Source organism: Lepisma saccharinum, chromosome 2 (genome assembly GCF_977018435.1).
Source record: "Lepisma saccharinum chromosome 2, izLepSacc3.1, whole genome shotgun sequence".
Taxonomy (NCBI): domain Eukaryota; kingdom Metazoa; phylum Arthropoda; class Insecta; order Zygentoma; family Lepismatidae; genus Lepisma; species Lepisma saccharinum.
The window spans coordinates 44305878-44332380 of NC_139230.1; the positions used below are offsets into that span (position 1 = coordinate 44305878).

The 26503-nt window shown below is 37.8% G+C and overlaps 1 protein-coding gene across 1 annotated transcript in view; it reads right to left on the reverse strand.

Moving 5' to 3' along the window:
* Nucleotides 1–26503, reverse strand: part of LOC145984421 (MYG1 exonuclease) — a 58945-nt gene that overhangs the window by 16131 nt on the left and 16311 nt on the right. Inside the window, exons 3-5 of the mRNA XM_083118084.1 lie at nt 10503–10598; nt 6349–6576; nt 3551–3752 (exon numbers count right to left, since the gene is read on the reverse strand). Of these exons, the coding sequence (XP_082974210.1) occupies nt 3551–3752; nt 6349–6576; nt 10503–10598 (526 nt within the window). The remainder of the gene's footprint in view (nt 1–3550; nt 3753–6348; nt 6577–10502; nt 10599–26503) is intronic.

Genomic DNA, 26503 nt, shown 5'->3' on the forward strand with positions numbered 1-26503 from the left:
TGGCGTTAATTTCATTGCAATACTAGTGTTGCAGTAAATTTGAGGTTGGGAGCATGCGCTTGCCAAATTTTTATAACGTTCACCAATGCAGATTTATGTTTCACTTTTTCGTGATAGTATTCAATATATATCCAGTTTTGTTGGATTCTTCTTGATATCTAAGAATAGTGTAATGTCATTGTAAACGTATGTTAACTTGTGCGAAACCAGTAATACATCAGGATGATGAAAGAAAACCTTCGTAAGCACTGCTACATTAAATAACGTGAAGTGAGCCAGAAGAGTAATAAAATTCCAGCAGCATATTTGCAGTCTAAAGCTCTTCTTGTTTATGCATGCAATATTTGTTGGATGTTGCAGTCCGAAGACATCCAACAAAAATCATTCCATAAGAGTGCCATGCATGCAATTTCTGTCGCATGTTGTAGTGAGAAACCAGTAATACATCAGGATGATGAAAGAAAACCTTCGTAAGCACTGCTACATTAAATAAGGTGAAGTGAGCCAGAAGAGTAATATTTGTTTCCATGTTCCTTCAGTTTGTTCAACAAAATGCCTTACTACGATGTCCGACAACTATTGGACGGTGCCACCCGATCCCATCCCTTCCATCTGTAGACAGTTCTGCCCCCTTACTACTCCCTTACCCCCCCCCCCCCCCCACACACACACACTCACTCTCTCTCTCTCCTGTCTCTCTCCCTTTCTCCCTCCTGCAATCACAGGTTTCTGGCACCGTGGTTGTGTTGTGCATAAAAGGGGCCTAAAAGTTCAGGCTGAAACTGAGATTTCTTGTTCCCATGCAGAGTTCTATAACAATATCCTTTAAAAAAAAAGTCAATCAAGAAATTTCCCTGACTTTTTTTTACACCTCAAATTCCCAGACTTTTCCCGGTTTTCCAGGTCTGTCGCCATTCTGTTGATTCTATACACTTACTGCCACTCTAGTGCAACAATTGGTTGGCGAGAAACAGTGGTATCCGATATTAGAGCACTATCCGATAACTGAGCTAATTTCATTAATAGATAATGATTGATTGACTGAGTTGGTGTTTTAAGTCCACTTTATGCACAGTAAGGCTAATTGGGACTGGATCTAAAGTTTAAAGTGGGATCCAAACCACTATGTGCCTCCACCGGGTATCAAACCTGGGACCCTTGATTACAAGGCGACGATCCTACCATTACACCATCGGGGAGGCTATCCTTAACAGATAACTAACTTTACAACAATTTCACTGACAAAATTCCATTCATAGCTAATAATTAGAGGCATGCATATTTCATTTTTGACGAAAACACGAAATGTGAAATAACACATTCTAATGTTAATTTTTCATGTTTCTGAAAGGTGTGAGGTGCATTTTCCTACCCTGTTTTGTAACGAAATAATGCAAAATGAACTGCAAAATGCAAAATAGACTTTTTAACATGAAATTTAGGGTTCATTTACAGATGCGACACTTTCTGAAGTCAGAATTATCCTGTGGAGTTATGCAATTCATGGAAAATTTATCAATTCTGCTGTAAATATTTGAGAAGCAAAAATGGACCTCTTTATACAGGAATAAACTAAATATTTTGGAAACGACGTAAATATGCTATTAGAAGGGATATGTTTATTTTGTGTAGTATGTGCAGTTTTTAAATCAAATTTGGGATTATATTCACATTTTTTAAAACCAAAATGTGATTTTTATATACCGCTTTTTCACTGTTATAACAGCAACATTTTATTCTATTCTTTTCAATCTGAAATTGACTCTGTTTTTATACCAAAAATTTGCTTTATTATTTACCAAAAATATGTGCCTCTGCTAATAATCTATCATCTGCTGATTAACCATTCTCGTCTCACTGTAATTTATAATATTTACTTATTTCTTGATTTTCATGGGGAAGTTAAGGCACAAACTTTTTCTTCCACTTAGCCATCTCTACTTTACATTTTATAAATTGATTATAATAGGTAAAGGGTCGATAATATGTTTACGCGGTGTTGGCAACACTGATGAAGTTGAGCATGGGCAGGAGCATTCCCTACTATTCTGTGCTTGCAACAGAGATAGAATCGTCAGAGTGGGGTTGCATACGTGCGAGTAGCAGTAAGGTGAAATGGCTGCCGTAATACAAAATCCCACCCAATGTGAAGTGAGATCTGTCATATGATATCTGAACACCAAAGGACAGGATGCAGCTGACATCCATCGGGAATTATGCGCCATTTATGGACCGACAGTGATGAGTGAAGGGAAGGTCAGACAATGGTGCAGAGTGTTTCGGGAAGGGCGTTCAAATGTCCATGACGATGAGCGTAGCGGATGGCCTAGTGTTCAGACGGACGATCTGGTGGAATGCGTTAACAAGAAAGTGCGTTCCAATTGCCGGTTCACAATATCTGAACTCGCCAAAGTTTCCAGAAGTGTCTGCAAAAACAGTGCATCGAATTGTGACTGACAACCTGAGGTAACACAAACTGTGTGTGAGGTGGGTACCAAAAATGCTGACAGATGCTCACAAAGCGCAAAGGAGGACAGCTCCACTTGATTTTTTGGCCTGCTGGGGGGGAGGATGGGGATGACCTCTTTTCGCACATAGTGATGGGGGATGAAACGTGGATATTGTATGCCACTGGAGAGTCGAAGCAGCAGTCAATGCAATGGCGGCACTCTGGTTTTCCTAAAGTGAAGAAATTCAAACACCATCAGTTCACAAAATCATGGCAACCATATTTTGGGACCAAAAGGGTGTGATTTTTGTGGAATTCTTGGAACCAGGATGAACAATTACAGCAGAGGTGTATTGCAAAACACTGAACAATCTGCAACGTGCCATCCAAAATCGGCACACTACAATGCTACACTCTGGAATTTTTCTAATCCATGACAATGCCCACCCACACACAGCTGCTCATACTGTTGAGACAATTGAAAGATTTCGATAGGAACTAGTAAATCATCCCCCCTACAGCCCCAACCTTGCCCCCAAGTGATTTCTTTCTTTTTCTTCGCCAGAAAAAGTGGCTTGCATCGAAGTGTTTCAACGACAGTGACGTGCTCAAGACGTCAGTTCTGGACTGGTTGCACTCTCAAACGGTAGATTTTTACGCAGAAGGTCTACTAAAGCTTGTGCCACACTATCAGAAATGTCTGGAGGTTAATGGTGACTACGTCAAAAAATAGCCAAGGTATTTACTTGTTTATCAATCACAATAAATGTCTTCTCCTATCATTTTCTTCATTTAAAAAAAAAAACTAAAAACGTTAAAATACAAAAAAATTAAAAAACACAAAAAAAGAGAAAAACACATATACACTGTAAGAAAGTAAAAAATACAGGTAAAATGTAAACACACACATAACAAACGTACTAAATTACAGAAAAATCAGTGGGTGTTGGTCCTACAAGTTTACATGAAGATTTCATTTTATTTTATTTCCCTGTTTTCAGGACTGGTAACTTGATGATTTCTTAATTTTGATTTGAATTGGCCAAGGTGTGGGTGGTGGATGTAGCATATAAAGAAATATACAATAAACTTAGTACACACCTTGAAACGTGTTTCCACAGCCTCTACAATAAGTTCTTTTGCTGGCCACCAAACTTCCCCTATGTATAAAACGCGCTCTTCAAATTCTTTGCCAACCATGGTAAAGGCCTTGTAAAATCCTTCTGTCCCATTTTTATTTTGACTGTTCCAATGAGGATTTAATCTGGCTACCCTACTGCTGATATTCGTTGTTATCCTATACCTGCAAAAAAACAAACACAGATAAAAATTGAACCATCACTGAACTTAACAGGAGAAAGATGTATGGGGTTGTCTTGCTCTAAATACCATTGCTGAGATTTGACCACATGTGTTTCTGCCATTGGGAGGGTAGTTAGAGATAGGTCAACAAAAGGTGCAGAAAATTTCCAAGGGGGCAGTGGTGGAACAAGTGGAGAGACCAGGTGGATCGCTATCAACACCAAGTGCTGAAAGGATCTCATCTGCACAAACACCAAATGCTCTCGTGGCATGAAGATGTAGGCAGTACAGAACATTCTCTCAGAGACAGTGTGGTAGGATAGATGGGAAGGCATCAAGTGAAGATGAAGGTAATAATCAAGAATGAGTCATCGTCTATGTGGAGACCATGATTGTTTCAATGCCCTCACATACACGCTGATGACTGCGCTGTTACGAAATGCACTGGAACACAGATGAATACAAGCATGACAAACAATGTCGAGGATGTGAAGCCAAGAATGATGGGCAGAAGATCACACACACACATTTATAATACGAGTTTTGACCTCATAAGAGAACAGTGGGGACTGAAGAAAACCATTCTATCAACACCCCAAGATGTATGACTTAGACAGGAAGAAGGTTGAAAACTCTCAGACAAAATTTCAGCTGGCGAAGGCTTGATTGCCAGGTTACTTTTAGTCAAAAATGAGGCCAAGAAATCACACCTCATTCACAAAATGCAGAGGCATTCTTCCCGTATACAGGTTAGGGTCTAGATGGCAAGTGTATTGATAACAAATATGTACACACACACACACACAGATTTTTCAGATGAAACCAATTTGAGAGGCCCACTCAACCAAACAATTTATAGTCAGGTGAAGTTGACTAGAAGCTGCCATGAGCGGCAAAAGATCTCCAGGTCTTAGACACAGAGGAGACAAGACCATGTACAGAGGGAAGAATGTTTGCCATAATACTGATGACTGCTATAGCAAACAGAATTATATTCAGAGCATGTCTGTGCAGAATGCCGTTCTCTTGTAGATAAATATCAATCACCTCAAAAGTTCTGGGGGCCACAAGACACACCAGGAGTGGAGCTGCTTTTTGATACCAAATTGCCACATTGTGTCATGGGACTTTTGAAGGTCAAGAAGACTGCAATTAAGTGCTTCTTCTTCAAGAAAGCATCCTGAATATGTGTTTCCAGCTGAATGAGCATGGAACAGTTGGGGCAAATCCCACATTGACTATTCAAGGAGTTTGCCTCCAAAAACCAGATATGATGCTTGTTGACCATGTGTTCCATCAGCTTGCACACTCAGCTACTTAAAGGTGATGGGCCTGTAACTAGAAGCTGTGTGTCAATCTTTACCTGGCTTCAGGATGGGAACAATAATAGCCTCCTTTCAAGATGTGGGAAAGGAATCCTCCAACCAAAGCCTCTTGAAGCCTGCAAGAAGGAAGAGTTTACCTTATCGTGGCATCTCATAGTGGATGTTATCAAGCCCAGTAGTGGTATTCTCAGAGTCCCAAAGCAAGCATGTCTCATTCGCTGAATGGCAAATTTTATGGCTGTGTTATGGCTTTAGCAACGAAGTTTCACTTCCTCTTGTGGCTGGTAATTATCTGAACTGGATGCATTAGACAATTCTGTGGCCAAAATATTTGCTGTCTCTGGGAGATGTGTACAACATGCCATCATGCTGCCGAAGACTCCATTGGGGGAGTGTATTTGGTAAAAATTTAATTCAAACAAGGTTGATGAAGAAAAAAATGATTCTCCCTGGTTATGTACATGCAGCGAGCAGATATTGGTTGTGGCAACAAACTCAAGTAGTAACAGCCTGTAGGGGTTGGTGAGAAAAATTAGCATCCAGTGGATGGAGTTTCAAACACCAATATCTACACCACTGTGAGCACAACTTTATCTAATCATTGATCTCTTCTCTAAATCTTGCAGCAAACACACCTTCAAGCTTAATTAGAGTACTGCAGGGAAAGGATAGATCGATCTGTATTTGTGATGTCAACAAAAATTTCAGTCTACAATGTCAAGTACACTAAAATGAATTACAGATCCTCTAGACATATAAATCAAGCTTGTTTGCTCCAAGACAATAAATGTCATAAATTATAATGGAAAAAGGGCAATGGAAACAAAAAAGTACAACAGAACACAACAGTGAACTATTATTGGGAAAGACTGTAGTTAAGCTAAGTAGTGAACAATATTTGAAAGTGACATGTGGTCCATTGTGTCAGATATTTCAACCACTAAAATACTGGTTAAAAGAATTTGAAAACTGTTTAAAAAAATGGACACAAACAACTTACAAATGAAGAATTCGGGTGTAAAACATGGTAAGTGACTTTTTGATCATTTCTGAGTTCATTAAGAAAAAATGTTATTAGAAGCTCTACTGTAGATAAATTGTTTTTGTGTTCTGTTTACCAATTTCAGAAGGCTTCATTGAGTCCAATGCAAATTCCATGGCATGGAAATTTCACTCGAAAATTGAAGGATGGCACATTTTACTTTGTAATTAAAAAATAACCAAAATGACACTTACCATGTTTCACACCACAGCCCTTCAAATATGACTTACTTGGGATCTGTACACATCTCCACTCCATTGTCTATGGCATCAATTTCCTGAACAAAGTTCTCATACACACGGTGGAATGCTTGTTTCACTACTTCACTATCAGCAGGCTTATTCAGTATTTTGCTTAATATGTCCGCACCAAAATGATTGTAAACCAACCCAGCACTACTTAGTTTAATCTTCCATGGCTTTGATCCATTCAAAGAGTTCATGCTTTCATTGAAAGACCTGCAACAAATAATACAAAGAATTGGAAAAAAATTCACGTCCACAGCCCCTAATCCCCTTAATCACATGCAAGCACAAATACACTCACAATTGTGAGTGAAAAAAATATATATCCATGCTTGAAACTCAAGTACTAAATGGTAGCTGTGGCAAATATGTATATATGTTCTGGTGGCACATGAATTAATTTCACATCCTTTCTCCAAAACTACTGCTGATATTTCATTCACCTTTTCCTTTTTCATTTATACAAGTAGACATAAAAAGGTACGTAATTCAAGTATGGTACAGTTGTCAAAAATCTGTTTAAAAATTATATTTTGAGTGTAAGTTTTCAAATATGCAGATTTGTACATAAAAAAAACTGTAACAGGAGAATTTTTTGTCATAGTTGAAGATAGTTTTATATCTGACAGGAAAGTCCAGGCTTTCACAGGAAGTAGTAACATTTTGACATGTCATACCCTATAATTCTTCAGTGTTTACTAATGAAAATGAACAAGATTTTGAAGATTAGTTGTAGAATATCATAGACCCTTGAAAATAACATGTGTATGGGAGATGAAACCCATTTAAAAAACAAAAATTAGATATGAAAAGTACTTCAAACTGTGTACATTAACATGTGTACAGTGTTAACGTCTGCAGCCTCTGTCCCTATGGGCTTGAATTCATCAATTTGAGAATGGCAAGACATTAATGATATTTTATCTGAGGAAAGTAAAGGAAATATGTCCCTACAGGTTATTTTAATGTCTTCAACATGAGACAATTAAAATTGTATAGTCTATTCTTCTACAGCACATAGGTTACTTTGCATTGCATTTTACAAAATATTAAAACAAATATAGCGTATTAAGCAAAAGCTATCAAAATGTGTGCATTCGGTACACCAAGTAACTAAATTTAGTAGGAGTCTGCGAGACCTGTAGAGCACACACTTGTGAATGAAAGCATGCATGCCTTCAAACTTATCTTGCTAAGTGGCCAATTTTAGTAGTAAACTTGTCAATATGGATATAAATCGAAAGATAATTTTATACTCTAAAACTTGTTTGAATAATTTTCCCAAAGTCATTCATCATTAAAATACAGTGCCACAAAGAAAAAAAAGAAGAAAAATTTACATTATTTTATGGTTTGTTGTAACTTTACTCAAAAACCATTGGGTGTATTACAAACATCAAGTGAACCAAATTTGTAGAGCATAACATGGAGATTGAAATAGCAAAACGAATGTACCGATATGTCCACTGGTTACAAAGAAATGCATATGTTTTCCTAAAACACTGCATATTACAGAAATCTGATCAGTTGCTGAAAATATATATTGTCAGTTAACAAAGAAACATATCGTAATGAGTACCCTTGGGCCACATTTAAAATACCTGGCTATGTTTTCTTTCTTTTTTTTTTACAAGTGTTTAAAACATTTATAACATTGAATAGTATATTGATGAAACTGTCTTGTTCCAAACATAACATACTGCACATACTTGTAATGTCAATATTTTGTTGCAGTTATGATAAAATGTCATATTTCAGAAAACAGAGTAGCTAGAATGTGGAAAAGTGAGGCCAGGCAATGGCGACTGTGGATTAGTTGAAGCTTCTCGAACAGCTTAACCTTTTCACTGCTACGGCCTTTCTCAATTGTAATACCATGCTGTGCTAACTACTTTTTACATTTTAACAGTTTAATTTGTACCATTTTTCTCTTTCAATTTTAACGATTTTAGAGTGTTTCAACAAACAAAAACTGCTAAAAAGTTGTACATATTATTATTTATCACCAAAAAAATTACACACATAATACACATAGGTAACTATCTAAACGTGTATATATTTTTGTAAGAACTTTTTTTGTATATGAAATCACTGTATTATTATAAATGTATGTACAAGAAACTGTATCATAAAAGAAAGCACTGCTAAAATTTGTTAGGAAACAAATTAACATTCATCTATCTAATATACACATAACAATACACACATAATGTTAGTAGTTTTTCAAAGTGTGGTATTTTTCAAAGCACGGTACTACACAAAGTGTGACATTACATTTTTGGCACATATAAGGAGAGACTTTTCTCTTCTTGGGTTCTATAGTCGAATTGGCACACACATGACATTTTCTGGTAGGTTCCTTCTTCTTTTCTGTAGCTGGAACTAATGTCAAAAAATGTCTTTCAGTAAGGCAAAGTGGGGAATCATCAGAAAGCCTGCCGTGACACTGCTTTTCCTTTTCACCATGTAAATCATTCTCTCTCACTTTCGTCATTTGTAATAAATTCAGCAATTTCAGCATTGGTAAGAGCACTCATACTTGCACGACTAGAAGCCATTGCAAACAATAATAATGTGCAAAGTATACAAAACAATGACCGTTCTCACTATAGATGGCGGTAGTTATCAACAATAAGATTCACAAACTCACATGGCAATTCCACAACTCAAAAAAGACAAGTATACTCACCCGTAGCAGAGCTTAGAGGTTTCAGTATACATGAACATAATTGCTTTGTACCTCCCAAGATGGCAGTAGCTATCAGTGATCAACAAATTTGAACCTGCATTGTGCTGACGCCAATCTAAAAATAGCGAACTAGTTGGGCAAGTATACTCGTCCGTAGCATATGAGTGTATCATTCCTTGGACGAGTATACTTGCCGGTAGCAGTGATAGGGTTAAATGCAAGGGTGCCCACAGGATTTCTTTTTCTCAGGAGAAGGGCAGGAGTTATAATTTCATATTGTCGTGTGTGATGCTGGGATCATTCAAGGACTGTAAATTAATCATACAGTATATATATATATATATAACACCTTTGGAAACAGAAACATGTTATACTAACAGGTTGCGTTTTGTCTTTTATATATGGAGTTCATTGTAAAATGTTTAATGGCATTTTGGTTGTGAAAACATTCCCTTGTTATTTTGTAGGACATGGTAGTTATTTGCTGTAACTGACTGCCTGTAAATCACAGTAAATATATACTATTTGTAATAAAATATCACTACAAGTTCACCATATGAATTTTCTCCACTTATCTTCAGATGGGGCAAGTGCCCCCCACCCCAAAATGGGCACCTATGCATGCGAGATTAAGAGTAACATAAATAGGTATTTTAAGAAAATAGTCAACTTTATAACTAGAATGATCAACAGATTCATTATTAATCATTATTCTTAGAAAAGATGTCCTTTTCGCATTGTTTTTAAACATTTCATTTGTTTAAAACATGGTTCTTTGTTCTTCATTAAAACACAGTTTTAAAACATTTGAAACATGTTTGAAACAAAAAAAACTTGTTTTATTTGTTTCTTTTTTTTAAAAAAATTGTGCCAACCGTGCTCATCATACATTTTCATGGGAGTATTTCACGTGTGCTGGCAACAAGGCATCAAACTGATGCATGTCTCCACACTGTCGTACTGTGGAAACATCCATCGATATTGGCAAAGCAGAACAGCTTCCCCATGCCAACTGGCATAGTGGGGGATGTGCCGTAACAATACAACAAAATTCAGCTTTCCCTAATTTTCCAACAAAAATCCTTTGTTTACTGGACTAAATTTGTTACATCCACAACTAGCAAGCACATCGCTTTGTAAATAAACTTCAGAAATGTTTCTTCCAATATTAAATTATACACTATTATCCCAGGGCGTACGGAATTCTCCACTTATTCCCTACTTTAAATTAAAAGCCAAGCCACACTGCTCAAATCTGAAACTATGTTTCTTAAAAGGAGTGGGTGTGTCTGCATCCAGAAATTTTGATTATTATACTTTGCCGTGCCTCTTTAGGTTAATCACAACAATGAGGACAAATGCTGATGATATTAAATTGATAAAGGGACAAACACATGCATACATTGTAATTGTCTTCATATTGATGCAATTCGACATGAGCATCACTTACCTTTGGTGGTGATCATATCTCTTTCTTCTGTGGTCGTACTCTCCTCCAACATCAACTACAATATCACAGGTAGATAAAACTTCTGGATCTCTAGTTCTGCAAGTAATCACAAAGAAGTGATGGTAACTCCTAATATTAACACTTTTGTTTTATTGTTATTAAGAAATCCACACAAGTAAATGATTGACTCATATTCTTTCCTAAACAAAGTCATAAATTTCATGCAGACATTACAGTCCTAATTTTTTCAATATTGCATCAACTTTGGAAGTAAAAGTTCCCAAAGGATTAAATTTGTATTCTGTAAATTAATTACAAGCACTTATTATGGTATAAACTTTACTGTTATATATACAGGGTGTCCTAAAACAACTTCAACAATGGTTGTGCTGGTAGATATCATAAAAACCAGTAACTTTTTCTTACAAGGGTCATTTAAAGTTGACAGACATTTGTTTATAAAAAATGTTAAGTAGCTGGAGAACGATAAAACTGCAAGAGGATGTACCTCCATCCTTCATGAGTATTGCATGTTTGCTCTAATGTAGTTGGCACATGCGCAGTAGTGTTCACAAAAATGGTGGCAAGTAGTGTATCTGTAGGTGTGGAGCAGTGGTGTATGATCAAATTTCTTGTGAAGGAGAAACTGAAGATAGCTGAAGATTTGATAAGATTGCAAGCACAGTATGGGGAACAAATGACGTCAAGGGTAAGAGTGTATGAATGATGTCAACTCTTTGCTGAAGAATGCTAGTTGCTGGCAAATGAACCACATGGACACATTTGTCTGACTAGGTGTTCTTTATGTGGATATTTTTGGGAATGGGTCATGACTGATGACCAGTATTACTGCACATTGATGAAGGGTGCAATATGTAATGCCATTTGCAAGAAAAGAGTGGGAATATTGTCTGCAGATGTCATTTTTTACCATGACAATGCATGGTCCCAATATGGTCAATTTGACAGCAACAACTCTGTGAAAGGTTTTGCTCCAAGTTCTTACACTCATGACTTAGCCCTCAGTGATTATCAGATGTGTTTGAGCTGCTTAAAGAGCATATGAGAGGGAAGAAATTGAAGTGCTTGGAGGATGGTAAAGTATACTCCTAGTCCTTGTGTTATTATTAGGGATTGGGTAGTTTGTGAATGTTTTTTCTTCTTCTAATAAACAACCAGATAACCACAAAAGTCTTTGCCATTTCGGACATGGGTACTGTTAACATGTAGTAGTTCCGGAAGGATGTACAGGTGCCACCTCTGGTGTGCTCCAATAGAAGGATGTCCCAGTCAATCATTTGCCATGAATTGCGTGCCTAGGCAGCGAGAGAGAGTCTTGTGTCATGGTGCAGACATGGGCGTACCAGTGCAAGTAATCAGAGCATGCTTACTGTACGAGTTCAAAATGGTCACATCTGCAGCAAATGTGACATGATGCATATGTGAGGTACTTGGACATAACACAGTGATTGACCGGACATTGGTTTGCCAAATTTCGAAGTGGTGATATGGAGCAGAAACAGCAAAGACTAACAGTCTGTCTTTTCCTCTAGTCTAGGCAAAGTAACGAGCCATTTTTGACTAACAATCCCAAGCTTTCTCACTATTGGCTGACCCTGGGTGGCCCCACTGCTCTCACCCCAAAACCACCATTGCATCAGAAGAAACTTTTGCAGTGGGTCTGGTGAATGGAAAGTGTCCTTGTGCATTTTGAGCTCCTTCCTTCTGGGCAAACCAACATAGGGAACCTCTATCCCCAGCAGCTTGACAGTTCGAGCTCTCAAAATAAGGAGCCAGCATTGGTGAATAGGAAAAATGTGTTACTGCTCCAGGACAATGTTCATCAACATGTTGCAAGAATAACGAAAGACACCTTGGCTATGAGAGACTGGTCCATCCACCTTATTCACCTGACCATTCCCCTACAGATTACCACTTCTTTAGGGCACTGGACAATCATCTCCGAAATGAGGCATTTGCTGACGAAACCCGAATGCGGAACGTGGTACAGACATTTTTTAGCACACAGGACAGAAACTTCTATCGCGAGGGTATTTATGACCTTGTATCACGATAGAAAAAAAATGATGTAGAAGGTGCTTATTTTCCTGAATAAAGTTGCCTTTCAGGGCATTTGCGTTCTTTTATTGGTTGTTGTCCAAAACGGCAAAGACCTTTGTGGTTGCATGGTATGATGAGCAATTAGGAATAATTCAGGCAGATGACTTTGGGTCAAATCCACATTCAAACACAGATGATACACTGACAAAAGATGTCCTGCAGCATCTACGACAGCAGTCAACTTCCTTCTATGCCAAAAGACTCATGGAACTGACACAATGATGGCTGCAGTGCCTGGGTGCCCAGGAGGACTCCGTTAAAAACTCTCACAGTTTGGTGCTTGTAGGACATTCCATGCTAGTAGCAAACCTGTCACGTGTCCCTGGAAGTTACGTCAGAGCGATTGTTTGCTGTATTCAGGGTGGCTACAGACAAGCAGAAATGAAATTCACTGACTTTTCCAGGACAAAAATTTAGATTTTTCCCTGCCAATTATAAACTAAATTCATGTTTATGCAAATGGAAATAAGAATGTCATACAGATCCAGGTATATTAAGTACCTATATTAGCTTAGCAAAATAGTGAATTTGGAAAATTATTACTATTCACAAGCAAGAGAGGAATTACGGGATTTTTTCATATACACCCAGTTCTTCAATACAATATTTGATTATTTTTAAATTTAAGACTAAATGAGATTAGAGTGAAGTGATTGGTGCAAAAAGGAATTTTGTAATTTTTCAATCTAGTCTTTCTTGTTATTATATGTCGATATTTCCACTGAGGTTTGGAACCCTCTGCTTACAAGAACCATGAGTGCAGACTCATTATTCAATGCACAAACCTTCTTCTCTTTTCTGTGTAAAGAAAACAACTTAACCCTTGCACACAAGTGAAACAACTGAATCATACAAAACAAAGTGTCATATTTCCTTACATTATCAACGGAATTTCTCCTTCAGTACAAACATTCACAACACTGTGAAACTGCCAACATGCATTTATACCATTATACTGGCGAAAAGGGTATATATGTATTAAAACTTGAATGCAAGCAATTTATAGAAGGGGAATCTACTGCACTGTAAAGGTGCCTGATTTAGCTAATCAAATATTAAAAAAGGAACACACTGTTGATAACAGCTTCTGAAAGTTTATGTACGAGGGGAATCCAGAAAAAGGTCCAATATCACCTGTACGCAGCGCAACGCTAGCGGTACATGCACATGCAGGCAAGAAGAAGTGTCATGTGGCTGTATGCTGGTGTAGTAAAATGCAGCCGTTTTAGGACAGTTCTAGGTTAAATATGGCAGCTTTCATACAGTATCTCACCGACTTCAAGGTACTTGTGGTAATCAGATTTTTGCATGCTCAGAATCCAGCATCTTGGACCACTCACTGCCTGTACAGTCCTCGTCTTGCATGTGCCCACTTTCATCTCCTTGTTCAGCTGAAGAGGTTTCTGGCAGGACAAGGTTTTGACAACTACACTGCAGTACAGATAGTTCCAGTGCCATGGAGAGAGAAAATTTAGTGTCATGCTACAACCAATGCCAGAGCAACAGTGGTGATTATGCCAAAAATTAGATGAGGAGTCACTGTAACTAATGCTTTCAATTACTACTGCTATTCTTGTTTTATTTATGCCTAATTGGTAGGGACCTTGATCTTTTGTTATTTTGTGGCAAATATACCTAAAATTATACCTTCATGGTGTTTTTAAACTACTGTTTTAAATTATAGGTCACGTGGTGTATGTATTTGTGACAGTTTGATATGTTGGACCTGATTTTTGAGAAAGTTATTTTCCATCTCTGACTTGACAAATGGCGATGTTACGACTCCCCTGTGGCAGTAGGTAAGCACTCGATCTCCACCAAATCACACCACTTAGCTCGGTGATTCAAAACACTTCTTGCGTGACAAATACTGATGATGCGACTTCTGTGTGAACCCTGCTACATTGCTCTGTGGTGCAAAATGTTCTGATACAAGTTGAGAAAATAATGGGAAATATTTGATTGAATTTGGTTGTCAGAATTATTCCATGTACAACATGTATTATAGTTTTCTAGGAGTGTGCGGGACAGAATCTTTTTGGGCGGGACGGGAAAAATTTGCAATTTCCCGACTTCCCGAAGCTCTGAAAATCTCGAATACTACATGTCATTTTCACCTTAAGTGATTGTTTTTGCATTTCTGGAATAAAAACTAACAATTTCAGATAAGTTCCAGACACTTACAATGCAGGAAACATTGAGAATTAACGACTTTTTAAAATGATCATTCGATATTTCCCGACTGCTCACGATTCTGAAAAGTCGGGAAGTAATTTCCTGAAGTCGGAATCGGGCTAGGAAATGTTTATTTCTGATCCCAGTCCCAACTTTTTGGGATCCTGCATACCCCTATAGTTTTCTCTTGGATAAAATGTTGGAAAACTTGTGTGTTCTAGATCAGGGTGGGTACAGACAACCAGAAATGAAATTCCCTGACTTTTCCACATTTCCAGGACAAATTTTAATTTTTTCCCTGACAATTATGAATTTAATCCATAATTTAGTAAATAGATATAATAAAGTCATACAGATCCAGGTAGAATTAATTAAGTAATAATATTATCTTCAGAGAAATTGACTTCATTTCTCTATGATTTGGATTCAAACGGCAAAAAGAGTGAATTTGGAAAATTAATACAAATCACAAGCAATTTGCAGCTTATTCGATGCACACATGGGAACACATAGTGTCTGCTTGGCACCAATACCCCTAAAATCCCTTAAACCTGATTATCGAGAGTAAATGTTCTAAAAGTGATACAATGTAATTGTACAAAACAAGGTGTCATATTTCCTTATATTATCAATGGAACTTCTCCTTCAATACAAACATTCACAGTATATCCAGGTACTGTAAAACTGACAACACATAGTTATACCATTATTGCTGATGAAAAGGGTATTTACATAAATGGTATATACATACTAAAAATTTAAGGCAAGATAATTAGAGGGGAATCTACTGCATTGTTGTACAGGTGCCTGATTTTGTTAATGAAATATTAAAACAAAAACATGCTGTTGATAAGTTTCTGAAAGTTTATATACGAGGTGCATCGAGAAAATAAATTCCGATGGCGTTTGTACGTGGCACTAGTGGTCAGAGCAGGAAGTTTCGAAGTCGGTGTTATTGTTTTACTATTTTCTCAAATTTCGCATTTTCATTTTAGTGCATTTTCTAGCAAATATACCTAGTTTCACGGTGTTTTGAAGATACGGGGTGACCACTCTAGGACCATGATAAAATTCAAGTATAATTTCCGGTTTTCAAGGTGAACTTTCCAAAAATTCAAGGGTAGAAGCAGATGTTTTCTCTATTTCAACCTTGCGTATTACTGTTTCTCACCACCCCCTGATCCCTCCCTCAAATACAGTATATTAACAATATAAAGAGTCTTTGTGATTCCAATGTATCAAAAATTTCTAATTCAATTCAATAAAACGGTGTATATATTTAAAATATTTAATTTAAAATGCAGAGTTTACATTTGCCATTTCACATACTCAGACTCGAAATACATCTACAAACACAAGTCACAAATGTTACAGGATATACGAATCTACGAAAAATTGTAAATTATACATGAATTTCAAACTCAAATTTACCTCATCAAATTCAAGGTATCTTATTTTGCAAAAAAAACTTCAGTCTATCAGATAGATGTTCAACAAAGTAAATGGATTGAGAGAATTCAGTTTTATTTTCCTTCCTCCATAAAAATAAAAGCTAAATTGTGAAATACAGGAGTGATGGGACACATTTCAGATGTACATTTCTAGGAATGGAACATTCCATGTGAAATACGGAGCCAAGATACGGGAGTTTACTGCACTGTTCATCGTTTGAATGTAACATCCCGTAGATGGGCACCACCTTGAGGAGAACTTTCTGGGCTTTCGAAGTCATACTATCCATACTGTGGTGCAGCAAACCGATTGGAATGGCCTCTATCTCCCTCCAGATGTTTCCCTTGAGTTGAGCAGCTGTTTGGGGTCTTGTGGTGTACACATCCTTTAGTTAATCCTGCAGGAGTGGCGTTATATATGGTCATCTGCATGATTAACATGGCTGAATCTGGAAATGGGGCAATTGGGGAAACTATCTTGAAGGGATCTCACTGCCACTAATCCTGTATGAATAGTGACACCATTTTGTTGCATTCACATTAAATGTAAATACAAATTTTGTGTAGGACCCAGCCTCATTTAGGGAACGAAAAACGTGATTAACATGACGTTGTGGCACTCAGAAGTAACTGTTACGGTTAGGTATTGCTCGGCTGTATTCGCCAGGCGTTCAATACGAGATGTTCGAGGTCGACCAGGTGAAAGTTTCCAGTCAGCATTAGCTGCTTCATGGATGTTTTTCACAGCACACAGGATTACTTCCCGAGATGGTTCTTTGCGCTTCTCGAATTTTTTTCTCAATTGCCTTTGTGATGTAATGATGAAGCTTCAAATAGTGAGGAACAATTTCCCATTTAAGAAATTTCAACCGAAGTCCACAGCAGCATAATTAATTAGAACAATATAATGTAAATTGAATTAATATAAACTCCCAAGCTCAGGCTTCCAATACTATGCATTAGAAAAATGTTAAAATATTCATAATATCTAAAATTACAAAGTAAAATGTGACCCATCAATATGGACTTGCCTCAGGGCATTTATAAATATATATATATAAACTCAATTGCCGCGGTGGCTCAGTTGGTAACGCATCTGACTATCACGCTAAAGGTGCCGGGTTCGATCCCTGGCCGGTTCAAATACGGGAACTTTTCTAACATTGGAAGCGACCCTGGAGCCCACCCAGGATCGAATGACATGGGTACCTGGGGGAAACCCTGGGGTGTAAAGGCAGTCAGGGGCGTGATGCTGATCACATCACACCCACTCACGACCGGATCAAGAAAGTGTGGGGCGTTACCCCCACACCCCCTATACGCCTTCATGGTGTGGTGCTAAGCACAGGGAAACACTTTACCATTTTATATAAACTCAATTGCATTTGGATTAATAAAAGTTGCATTTTTCATGTCTATGGAGAAAATTCACGCAGAATTCCCGGAGCCAAAACTTCACGTATAATTCCTGGAATTCAAGAAATTCCCGGTGAGTAGCCACCCTGAACTAGTGTTTTAAATTGTATGTCACATGACCTACCTGTTCATGAGAGTTTGATATGTTGGAACTGATATTTGACATTATTTTTCCATTATTTCCCGGTTGACAAATACTGAATGTTACGGCTCCCGTGTGGCGATAGATAAGCATTCGATCTCCTGTCAGAACCTCGCCACTTTGCACTGTGATGCAAAGTGTTCCGATAGAAATTGAAAAATCGTGGGAAACACATGGTTTCATGTAGCTGTAGGAATTATTCAATGTATAACATGTATTATACATTTCTCTTAGTTAAAATGTTGGAAAACGTGCACATTCTACATGTCCAAATGTGGCACATTTTGTTTTTTAAGCCTAAAAAGCACAAGTGTGTTGGATTTCACAGTATTTTTAGTTGTTTATCACCTAACAATTCACATTTTATGCCAAATTCACATTATTTTGACATTTCGGATGGGTGAAAAATGTGTCCAAATATTACTGCAGATTCATAAACACTAGTTTGCAGCAATTAACAATTTTCAATGTTGTTGCGTTTGCGAAAAATCAAGATCCCTACCAATCAGAACTTACTTTCTGGACTCCCCTTGTATAAATCAATAGAAAAAACGTTAAACTTTAGGAGGGCTGACAGAGAAACATCGATTAATGAAGAAAGTGATAAGCTTTTAGGATTGAAGGATTCAAGTAATTACTATATTAAAATATTTACCTATTTATTGTTGTTATTATTTTATTTCATAACGTTGGACATTAATCAGTGCCAGATTAACAATAATCTCTCACGAATGTAGCAGAAAACTGAGGATCAGAGCATGCAATTGTCAAATGTTTATAACGTTTACGAATGCATATATCTGTTTGACTTTGTTGTCATATTATTCAACAGATATATCCTGATTTGTTGGATTCTTCTTGACATTAAACAGTTCAATGTCATTGTAACCATATGTAAACCTGTGCAAAATGCCTGGGGGGGGGGGGGGGGAGGTGAAAGAAAAACTTCATACACATTGCTACATTAACCCTTAAAACCTCAAGCTTAGAGAAACGACCAAGGTGGATCCACAGGACCACCTATCCCCTTTCTAATGTTTAGAGATCAAATTTCCTTTATTTATGTACTATTAAGTGAGCCAGGAAAGTAATAAAATTCTAGTGGCATTTGAAGCAGTGTAAGGGTTCAGTTTATGAACGTGATTTTTGTTGGATGTTGCATCCGACAAATGTCGTAAACAACAAAAAAAAGACATACTGGGACATCAAATTAATAAGAGTATATAGCATGTGATTTTTGTGGGATGTCGCAGATGGCAAATTTACTTATTTATTTCATAAGATTCTAAATACGGAATGAACTAACAACCGAAAATAACAAGAAAAATAATAACATGAACTAATATTACATGCAATGAAGTGACATATATTTTTACTCAACAGCGTTCTAAAACATGCCTGATTTTCTAAAATGTCTATTTGGTTCACTAAGTTATTGAATTGGCTGGGCAGTCTGTAGAAAAGGGAAGAAAAGTCAAACTGCTATGACCGACAAAAATGTGGTACCACACCCGAGAAACTAGGATGCAACATTGAAAGTCAATGAATAAAGACTACCTAGAACTGCCTGTGACTGTACAAGGCTCTGTTTATGCATGCAATTTTTTTAGATGTCACAGTCTGAAGACATGAAACAAACATTAATTCCATAAGAGTGCCATGCATGCAATTTTTGTCGCATCTTGTAGTGATATATTGTGTCGAAGTTCGACATTAGTCAACAGGCGATATAGCCCAAAAATTGCATGCATCAATGAAACCTAAATGTTTGTCTGACAACTGCTGTACCATGACATTCGACAAATTACAGGGTTGCATAACGTCCTTATTTGTCTCCATGTTCCTTCAGAATGTCTGAAAAAATGCCGTACTACGAGGTCCGACAACTACTGGATGGCCCCACAGTGGTGGTGCACCCCCAACCCCCCTCGCCCACCATCTGTTGACAGCTCTGTCCCCTTACTACTCCCATACAGACAAGGAAAAAAATATAATTCAATGCATTTTTCACCTAATATTTATGTTTAGAGGCTTATCAAATTTTTCCAACCTCAGGAAATGTCTCTCTTCCCACCTCCCATCACCCGTTTCTGGCACTATGGTTGTGTTGCGCATTAAAGGTTAAAAGGGATCTAAAAGTTGACGCCAAGACTTGGCAACAAGATTTCCTGTTCCCATCCAGGGCTTCATAACATCTTTCATAGAAAATGTCTGTGACATTCATCCCATCGCGTGCGCGGGCGCGCAAAAAAAATCCCTGACATTTCCCTTACTTTTATTAACCTCCCAAATTCCCTGACTTTTCCCAATTTTCCAGGTCTGTCGCCACCTTGTAGATACACAAATATGGAACATTTTGTTTCTTTAAGCCTAAAAACAACACGAATGTTGGATTTTGAAGTATCATTCGTTGTTTAAGCACATTTTTAAAATTAGCAAAAAATACAAACAATTCACATTTAATGCCAAATTCTAGTTATTTCGCTATTTCGAATGGGTGAAAAATGTGTCCACACATCACTGCATATTCATAAACACTACTTCGCAGCAATTGACTTTTTTCACTATTATCGCGTTTGCAAAAAATCAAGGTGCCTACTAATTCAAACTTACTTTACGGAATCAATACATGAAAAGTGAAAATTTAGCAGGTCTGGCAGAGAAACATCAATTACTGAAGAAAGTGATATGCTTTTAGGATTGAATGATTCGAGTAATTATATTAAAATATTTACTATTTATTATTATAATTTTATTTCATAACATTGGACATTCCACTCGTTTAAACAAACAGGACCGAAAGAGAGGGGGGGGGCATGAATTGCAATACAAGTGTTGCAGAAAACTTGTCAAATTTATACGAACGACATTTACCAATGCAGATATTTGTTTTACTTTTTCGTGACATTATTCAACATTATACATATAAACTAATGTTAACCTGTAAAAAACCAGTATTACGCCTGGATGATGATAGAAAACCTTCGTACGCTTTTCCACATTGAATAAGATTAAGTGAGCCAGAAGAGCAATAAAATTCCAGCTGCATATTTGAGTGGTGCAGCAGACTAAGGCTCCATTTTTGTTGGATGTTGCATCCTACAAACATCGTAAATGACAAAAAAATGTCATAACATAACATCCAAGAAACATCGGATTCATGAGAGCGCAATGCATGTGATTTTGTCGGACAAACTCTAATGTACAAGGCTCTGTTTATGCACGGAATTTTTGTCAGATGTTGCAGTCCAAAGACATCCAACAAAAATCAATCCCAAAAGAATGCCATTCATACAATTTTTGTCTCACATTGTAGTGAACATTTTGTCGAAGTTCAACATTAGTCAGACGGCGATATCCGGCAAAAATCGTATGCATCAATGGAGCCTAAATGTTCATCCGACAAATGCTATACCACAACATTCAACAAATTACAGTGCCCTTTTTGTTTCCATGTTCCTTCAGAATGTCCGACAAAATGCTATGATACGATGCCCAATAACTATCGGACAGTGCCACAATGGTAATGCCCCTCTCACCATACCCCGCATCTGTTTGACTGTTCTGTCCCCTTACTACTTCCATACAGACAAGAAAAATAATATTTCAATGCATTTTCCACATGATATTTATAGGCTTATCAAATTTCCTATCCCTCCCCTCCCCCATCATGGGTTTCTGTTCTGGTGCTGTGGCTGTGTTGTGCATAACAGGGGCCCCGAGATCTGGCATCAATATTTCCTGTTCCCATGCAGCACTACATATCATCATCCTTCAAAGCAAACGACAGGCACATTCATTCCATGAAAAATAAAGACAAAGTTCCATGACATTTCCCAGACTTTTTTTTACCTCTCAAATTCCCTGACTTTTCCAGGACTGTCGCCACCTACGTATTAGGTTGCATACATGCAGATTACGTTTTAATACAAATATAATTGTCTGCAAGCTAAAGATATGTGCGTAAAAATAAGAGGGACATCACAGGTTGAAAATGCTGGCATCTGCACCATGCTGTTCTGTCTGTCGTCACACACAGTCTTGACCCACAGCCAAAATGAACGCACTTTTTTCCACAATGTGCCAATGCAAATATCATACATTCACATTTTACTTGTTTACTTTGCCTGTAATTATAATAATGCATTCATAATTTACCCGTACTGTGCTACAAAATACTGTGAATGATAGGAATTGGTCTGTCAAAATATGTTATCATGCACTACTTAACCTACACCAGAGTGTATAGAAGGAGAAGTGGGCGCACTCTGCGACTTTCCCATAGCGGGTGGCGGACCAATGAACTAATGCGCTGGTGTGGCATTCTGCTGTAGCTTGCTGCCAGCACACGCAACAAAAGAATGTGAATGAGAAACAAAGATACTGTCGTGTTTTGTGCCGGGTTGTAAATCAGGTTACAATGGAAAGGTGAAAGATGGTTATAGATTGTATGCTAAAAAAAAGTGCCACGTGAAGTACTCAAAAGGTATGAGGTATAGTGAGGAGTTTATTTTAGAGAGTTTATTATTAAAAATAAAATCCCCTAAGGGTTACAAGCATTGTTTAAAGCATGATTTATTGCCTCTTCCATCGCAGCAGCATTTAAGAAAACCTATTAAAGGGTTGAAGTGTACATACGGCCTAAATCCACATGCCATAAATGCAATAAGTGACTTTTACAAAAATGAAATGGACGATAACAAGAGGTATGGAATTGTGGTTTTTGATGAAGTCAAACTTAGGGAGGAAATTCGTTTCAATAGCTCTTCTCTTAAAGTGGATGGATTTGTTGACTCTGGGAACGAAACTCCAGATTCGCAAAAGAAAATGTTTTAGCAAATCATGCCCTGGTTTTTATGTTTATACCTTTTATATACGATTGGGTACAGCCTGTTGCTATTTATGCAAGCTGAAATTCCACTCCTGCAGAAATCCTTGTTAAAATATTTATCCAATGTAACGTTTTCATTACTTTCGTGCCTGCAAACATTACATAATTGAAAATTGAAGTGCATGTTCAATTTTGGCTACCAGAGGTCGTTTCCTTCCTTCGATAGCTCTATTAGTGCTGCCTCTGGTGGCCATTTTGCGTAACATGCCTGGCCATAAATCTCTCCCCACCCTGCAAACAGTCTCTCTCGATCGCCCGCTACGAACGGCACGCACCAGTTTTTGCATATTACATCTATTCATCGTCGGCAAGGGACCGTACCCAACCACGCTGCCTGTGGAAGAGAAACCTGCCACGCGAACTACCAGCGCGAAGAGGCCAGGTTAATGGACACAAGGATTCCGATGGGAAAGGTGGCGTTGTGTCTTTACATCGGCTGAATATTAGTGGTGAGGTACGTAAGAAAACTCTTGACTGTGATATTGGAACTCATTAACTTCTCGTCGTCGTTCATCATAAAATTATTTGCGACGTCCTTGTTTTCACGTGACTTAAATAGTAACGACGAGAAACCTATAGCTTCCCCCCAACATTTTGCCCCCTTCTTTTTCTCGAGTAGAACAGTTTAATTGTGCCAAAAATAAATATATACGTATATTTTTGCGTGTGTGTCGCAAAGGGGCAAAAGAAGGAAAAAGTGCATAAAATATGAGCGAACTTAGTTAAAAGTACCCTTGCACAAATATGTTCTCTTGAATAGTCTTTTGTAAGTAACGTATACGGCACGGTCGATTACTTAACGAACAGACGTACCATAATTGGACCGACGTACGAGGTGCGAGTTCGTGCTTGCAGTGCAACTTGATATTCTTGTTTATTCAAGATTGGGCTTAGTGGCGTTAAATGGACATTATTTGAACTTGAGAAAAACGGCGTAGAAAACTACAATTCCCCACCTTTTCCCTAGTTTGTTTGAATTGCAAATTGCTATTAATCCTATGCTTGTCACGGTAGCACTAACGATGCTAAGGGGATCAGAACAAAACAAATAACAGCGGGGTTAAGTCTAATATAAAATAAAGTCAAAAAGGAGTCATTGATTAAGTAAAAAGGGGATCTGCTGAACGTTCCATGCACGCTTGAGAGAGAGAATGGTGCATACGTCAATTATTCCTTTTTTTTGTGTTAGTGAGTATTGAATTAGTCTGTTGTTAAGCATGCATGCGTGTTGGTAATTACGCATAATTTGTGGGTGCAGAATTGAAGTTTAATTGTAAAAAGGGGCATGGCATGCTGGACGTGCGGACAAAGTAATTGAGTGATTGCACTCTAAAAAAAGATTGTTGATTGGGTTATACGTTTGTTGATTTTTGTTACAACTCCCTTTTGGATAATTGTGTTTATAAGAATGTATCGTAATGGGACAATATACATATGTTATTGTTAATTGAATTGTGGAGTAGTTTAAATTAACTTACCTATCAGATTCTAGTCAGTAAGTCTCGCGTGAGAGAAGTTGCATTTGAGAATCAAATTAAAACATAAAGCAATCTAAAGGGGCAAATTGAGAAAAGGAATAACGTTGGGTAAAAGTACGACTTTTTAAACCTTGCTTACAATGGAGAAGGCATAACTCGCTATTCATTGTCGGACCCTTGACATATTTTTGCGTATGTTTGCGTAATTGTATATGTGCATTTCTTACAGGGCCTTTGTCTCGTGCTTCTTGTCTGTGCCGCCTGTAAACTCCCGCAGCACCGTGCAGGAAGTACGACACAAATAGAAATTTGCGACGTATAGTACGGGTCTCAGATCTATTTCATTGCATTCGTGGTTGTGGTTGCCGTGCAGCCATTTCCAAGTTAAATATTGCGTGCCACCACAACTTGACCCCACTACCACGTTACATCAAGTAGTTCTTCAATTGGAAAAAAGCAGGTGCTAATATTGTCAGCTCTACGTGTGACGGCAGCTGAACAAATAAAAAGCCTTGGAAATAATTAGGAATATACAAAAAACAACCATTTATCTTAAATCCTGCCGATGACAATAGGAAAATATGGGCTTTTTCAGATTTCGTTCACATACTGAAATGCATAAGGAATCACTTTCACGACAAAATTCAATTGTGACTGCTATCGGAAAGTTTATGATGCAGACACAGAGCAGTCCACCGGTCTTAGAGTATGTCCTAAAATAACATGCACACATTTAGACCCATTGCCGTTCCAGAGGATGAATGCCAGATTGGCATTTCAACTTTTCAGCAGAAGTGTAGCGGATGGAATTAGATTTTTTTAACAGACCAATAGTTCGGCTGATTTGAGCGGCAGTGAGCACACAGAAAAGTTTACAAGAGATTTAAATGACATTAGTGACACTTTGAATTCTCGAATTCCTTCCAACGCCTTATACAATGGTTCAAGGTCTTACATACTCTTGTGCAATTTTCTAATCACATTAAAAACAACTGATAATACCTTTGCATCCTATAGGACCATGGAATCGCTAAAAATTTCTTTGCAAAGTACTTTGCAACTGAGTGAATGGCTGTGGGGCAAAGGCTACAAATATGTGTTAACGGGGAAATTAAGCCAAGATCCCCTTGAGATACATTTTCGAAATTTATGTTCCTTAAGCTGTGACAACCCTCGACCATAGTCTTCTTACATTTGCAAACTGCGAGGTCAGAAGTTGAGTTGAGTTGGTGTTTTAAGTCCACTTTATGCACAGTAAGGCTAATCGGGACTGGACTTACAGTTTTAAAGTGGGATCCAAACCACTTGTGCCTCCACCGGGTATCGAACCCGGGACCCCTTGATTACAAGGCAATGACGCGACCACTGCGCCATGGGGGAGGCCCTTGCGAGGTCAGAAGTGATGTGCCACTCACTTTGTTCGTCAGTCAAATGCGCCTATTAGCAAGAAAACAAGAGAAAAGCAATTTCGAACTGAAATCTTCAATTGAAAATTGCATTAAAGATAAAATTGTAACCCCTGCTGAATACTCCTATCAATGTTGGGAAAGTGACGTACGCATTGCAGATGAAGCCTCGATTGATTATGTTGCAACGGAAAGATCCTTAGTATATTATTTGGCAGGTTACATAATAAAACACTCGCATAAATTTATTTTGTGCCAACAATGCATCAGTTCTCTTCGCAGTCATAACACACAAACATCAGGAGATGCAGCCTTCACGCAAATATAAGATTACGGATCGAAGAACAACACGGCATTTCTCACTCATCCGTCGAACAGCATTCTCAACATCCTCCTGCATGTTGAAAGGGCAATCAAAAGTAAACTGTGTTTGGCAAATACAAAGTGGAGAGACTTATTTTTTGACTGTCTCAATGCCATAGAAAATATCCCTGTTCCATCTTCAGAAATAGGTTGCTGTGATGAACACTCCAGAGATATTATTCCCAAAGTAGTGCTACATTATATAAAATGCAGATTTTTCTTCCGGACAAAAGAAATTCGTAAGGAGCTACAGTCATCCAAGTCGTCAAAATCAACCCGGAAACTTTCCAAGGTGTCGAACAAATAGCTTTGGCGAGTACATACATATCATTATTCATTTTATTATTAATTATCGTTTCCGTTAAATAAATCCTGTAATTTCACTTCAGAAATTATTAAATATGTATTTCAAATGTTGAGTGTTTTGAATTAAAATTGTGTGGCATACTGTCATAATTTACAACAAGTGTTACTTGGTTACATTGCTGGGCTAATTGAGCGGGTCAGCAGAGTTCAACACTAGAGCCACGAAACTACGTCAAGTGCACACACTTCTCC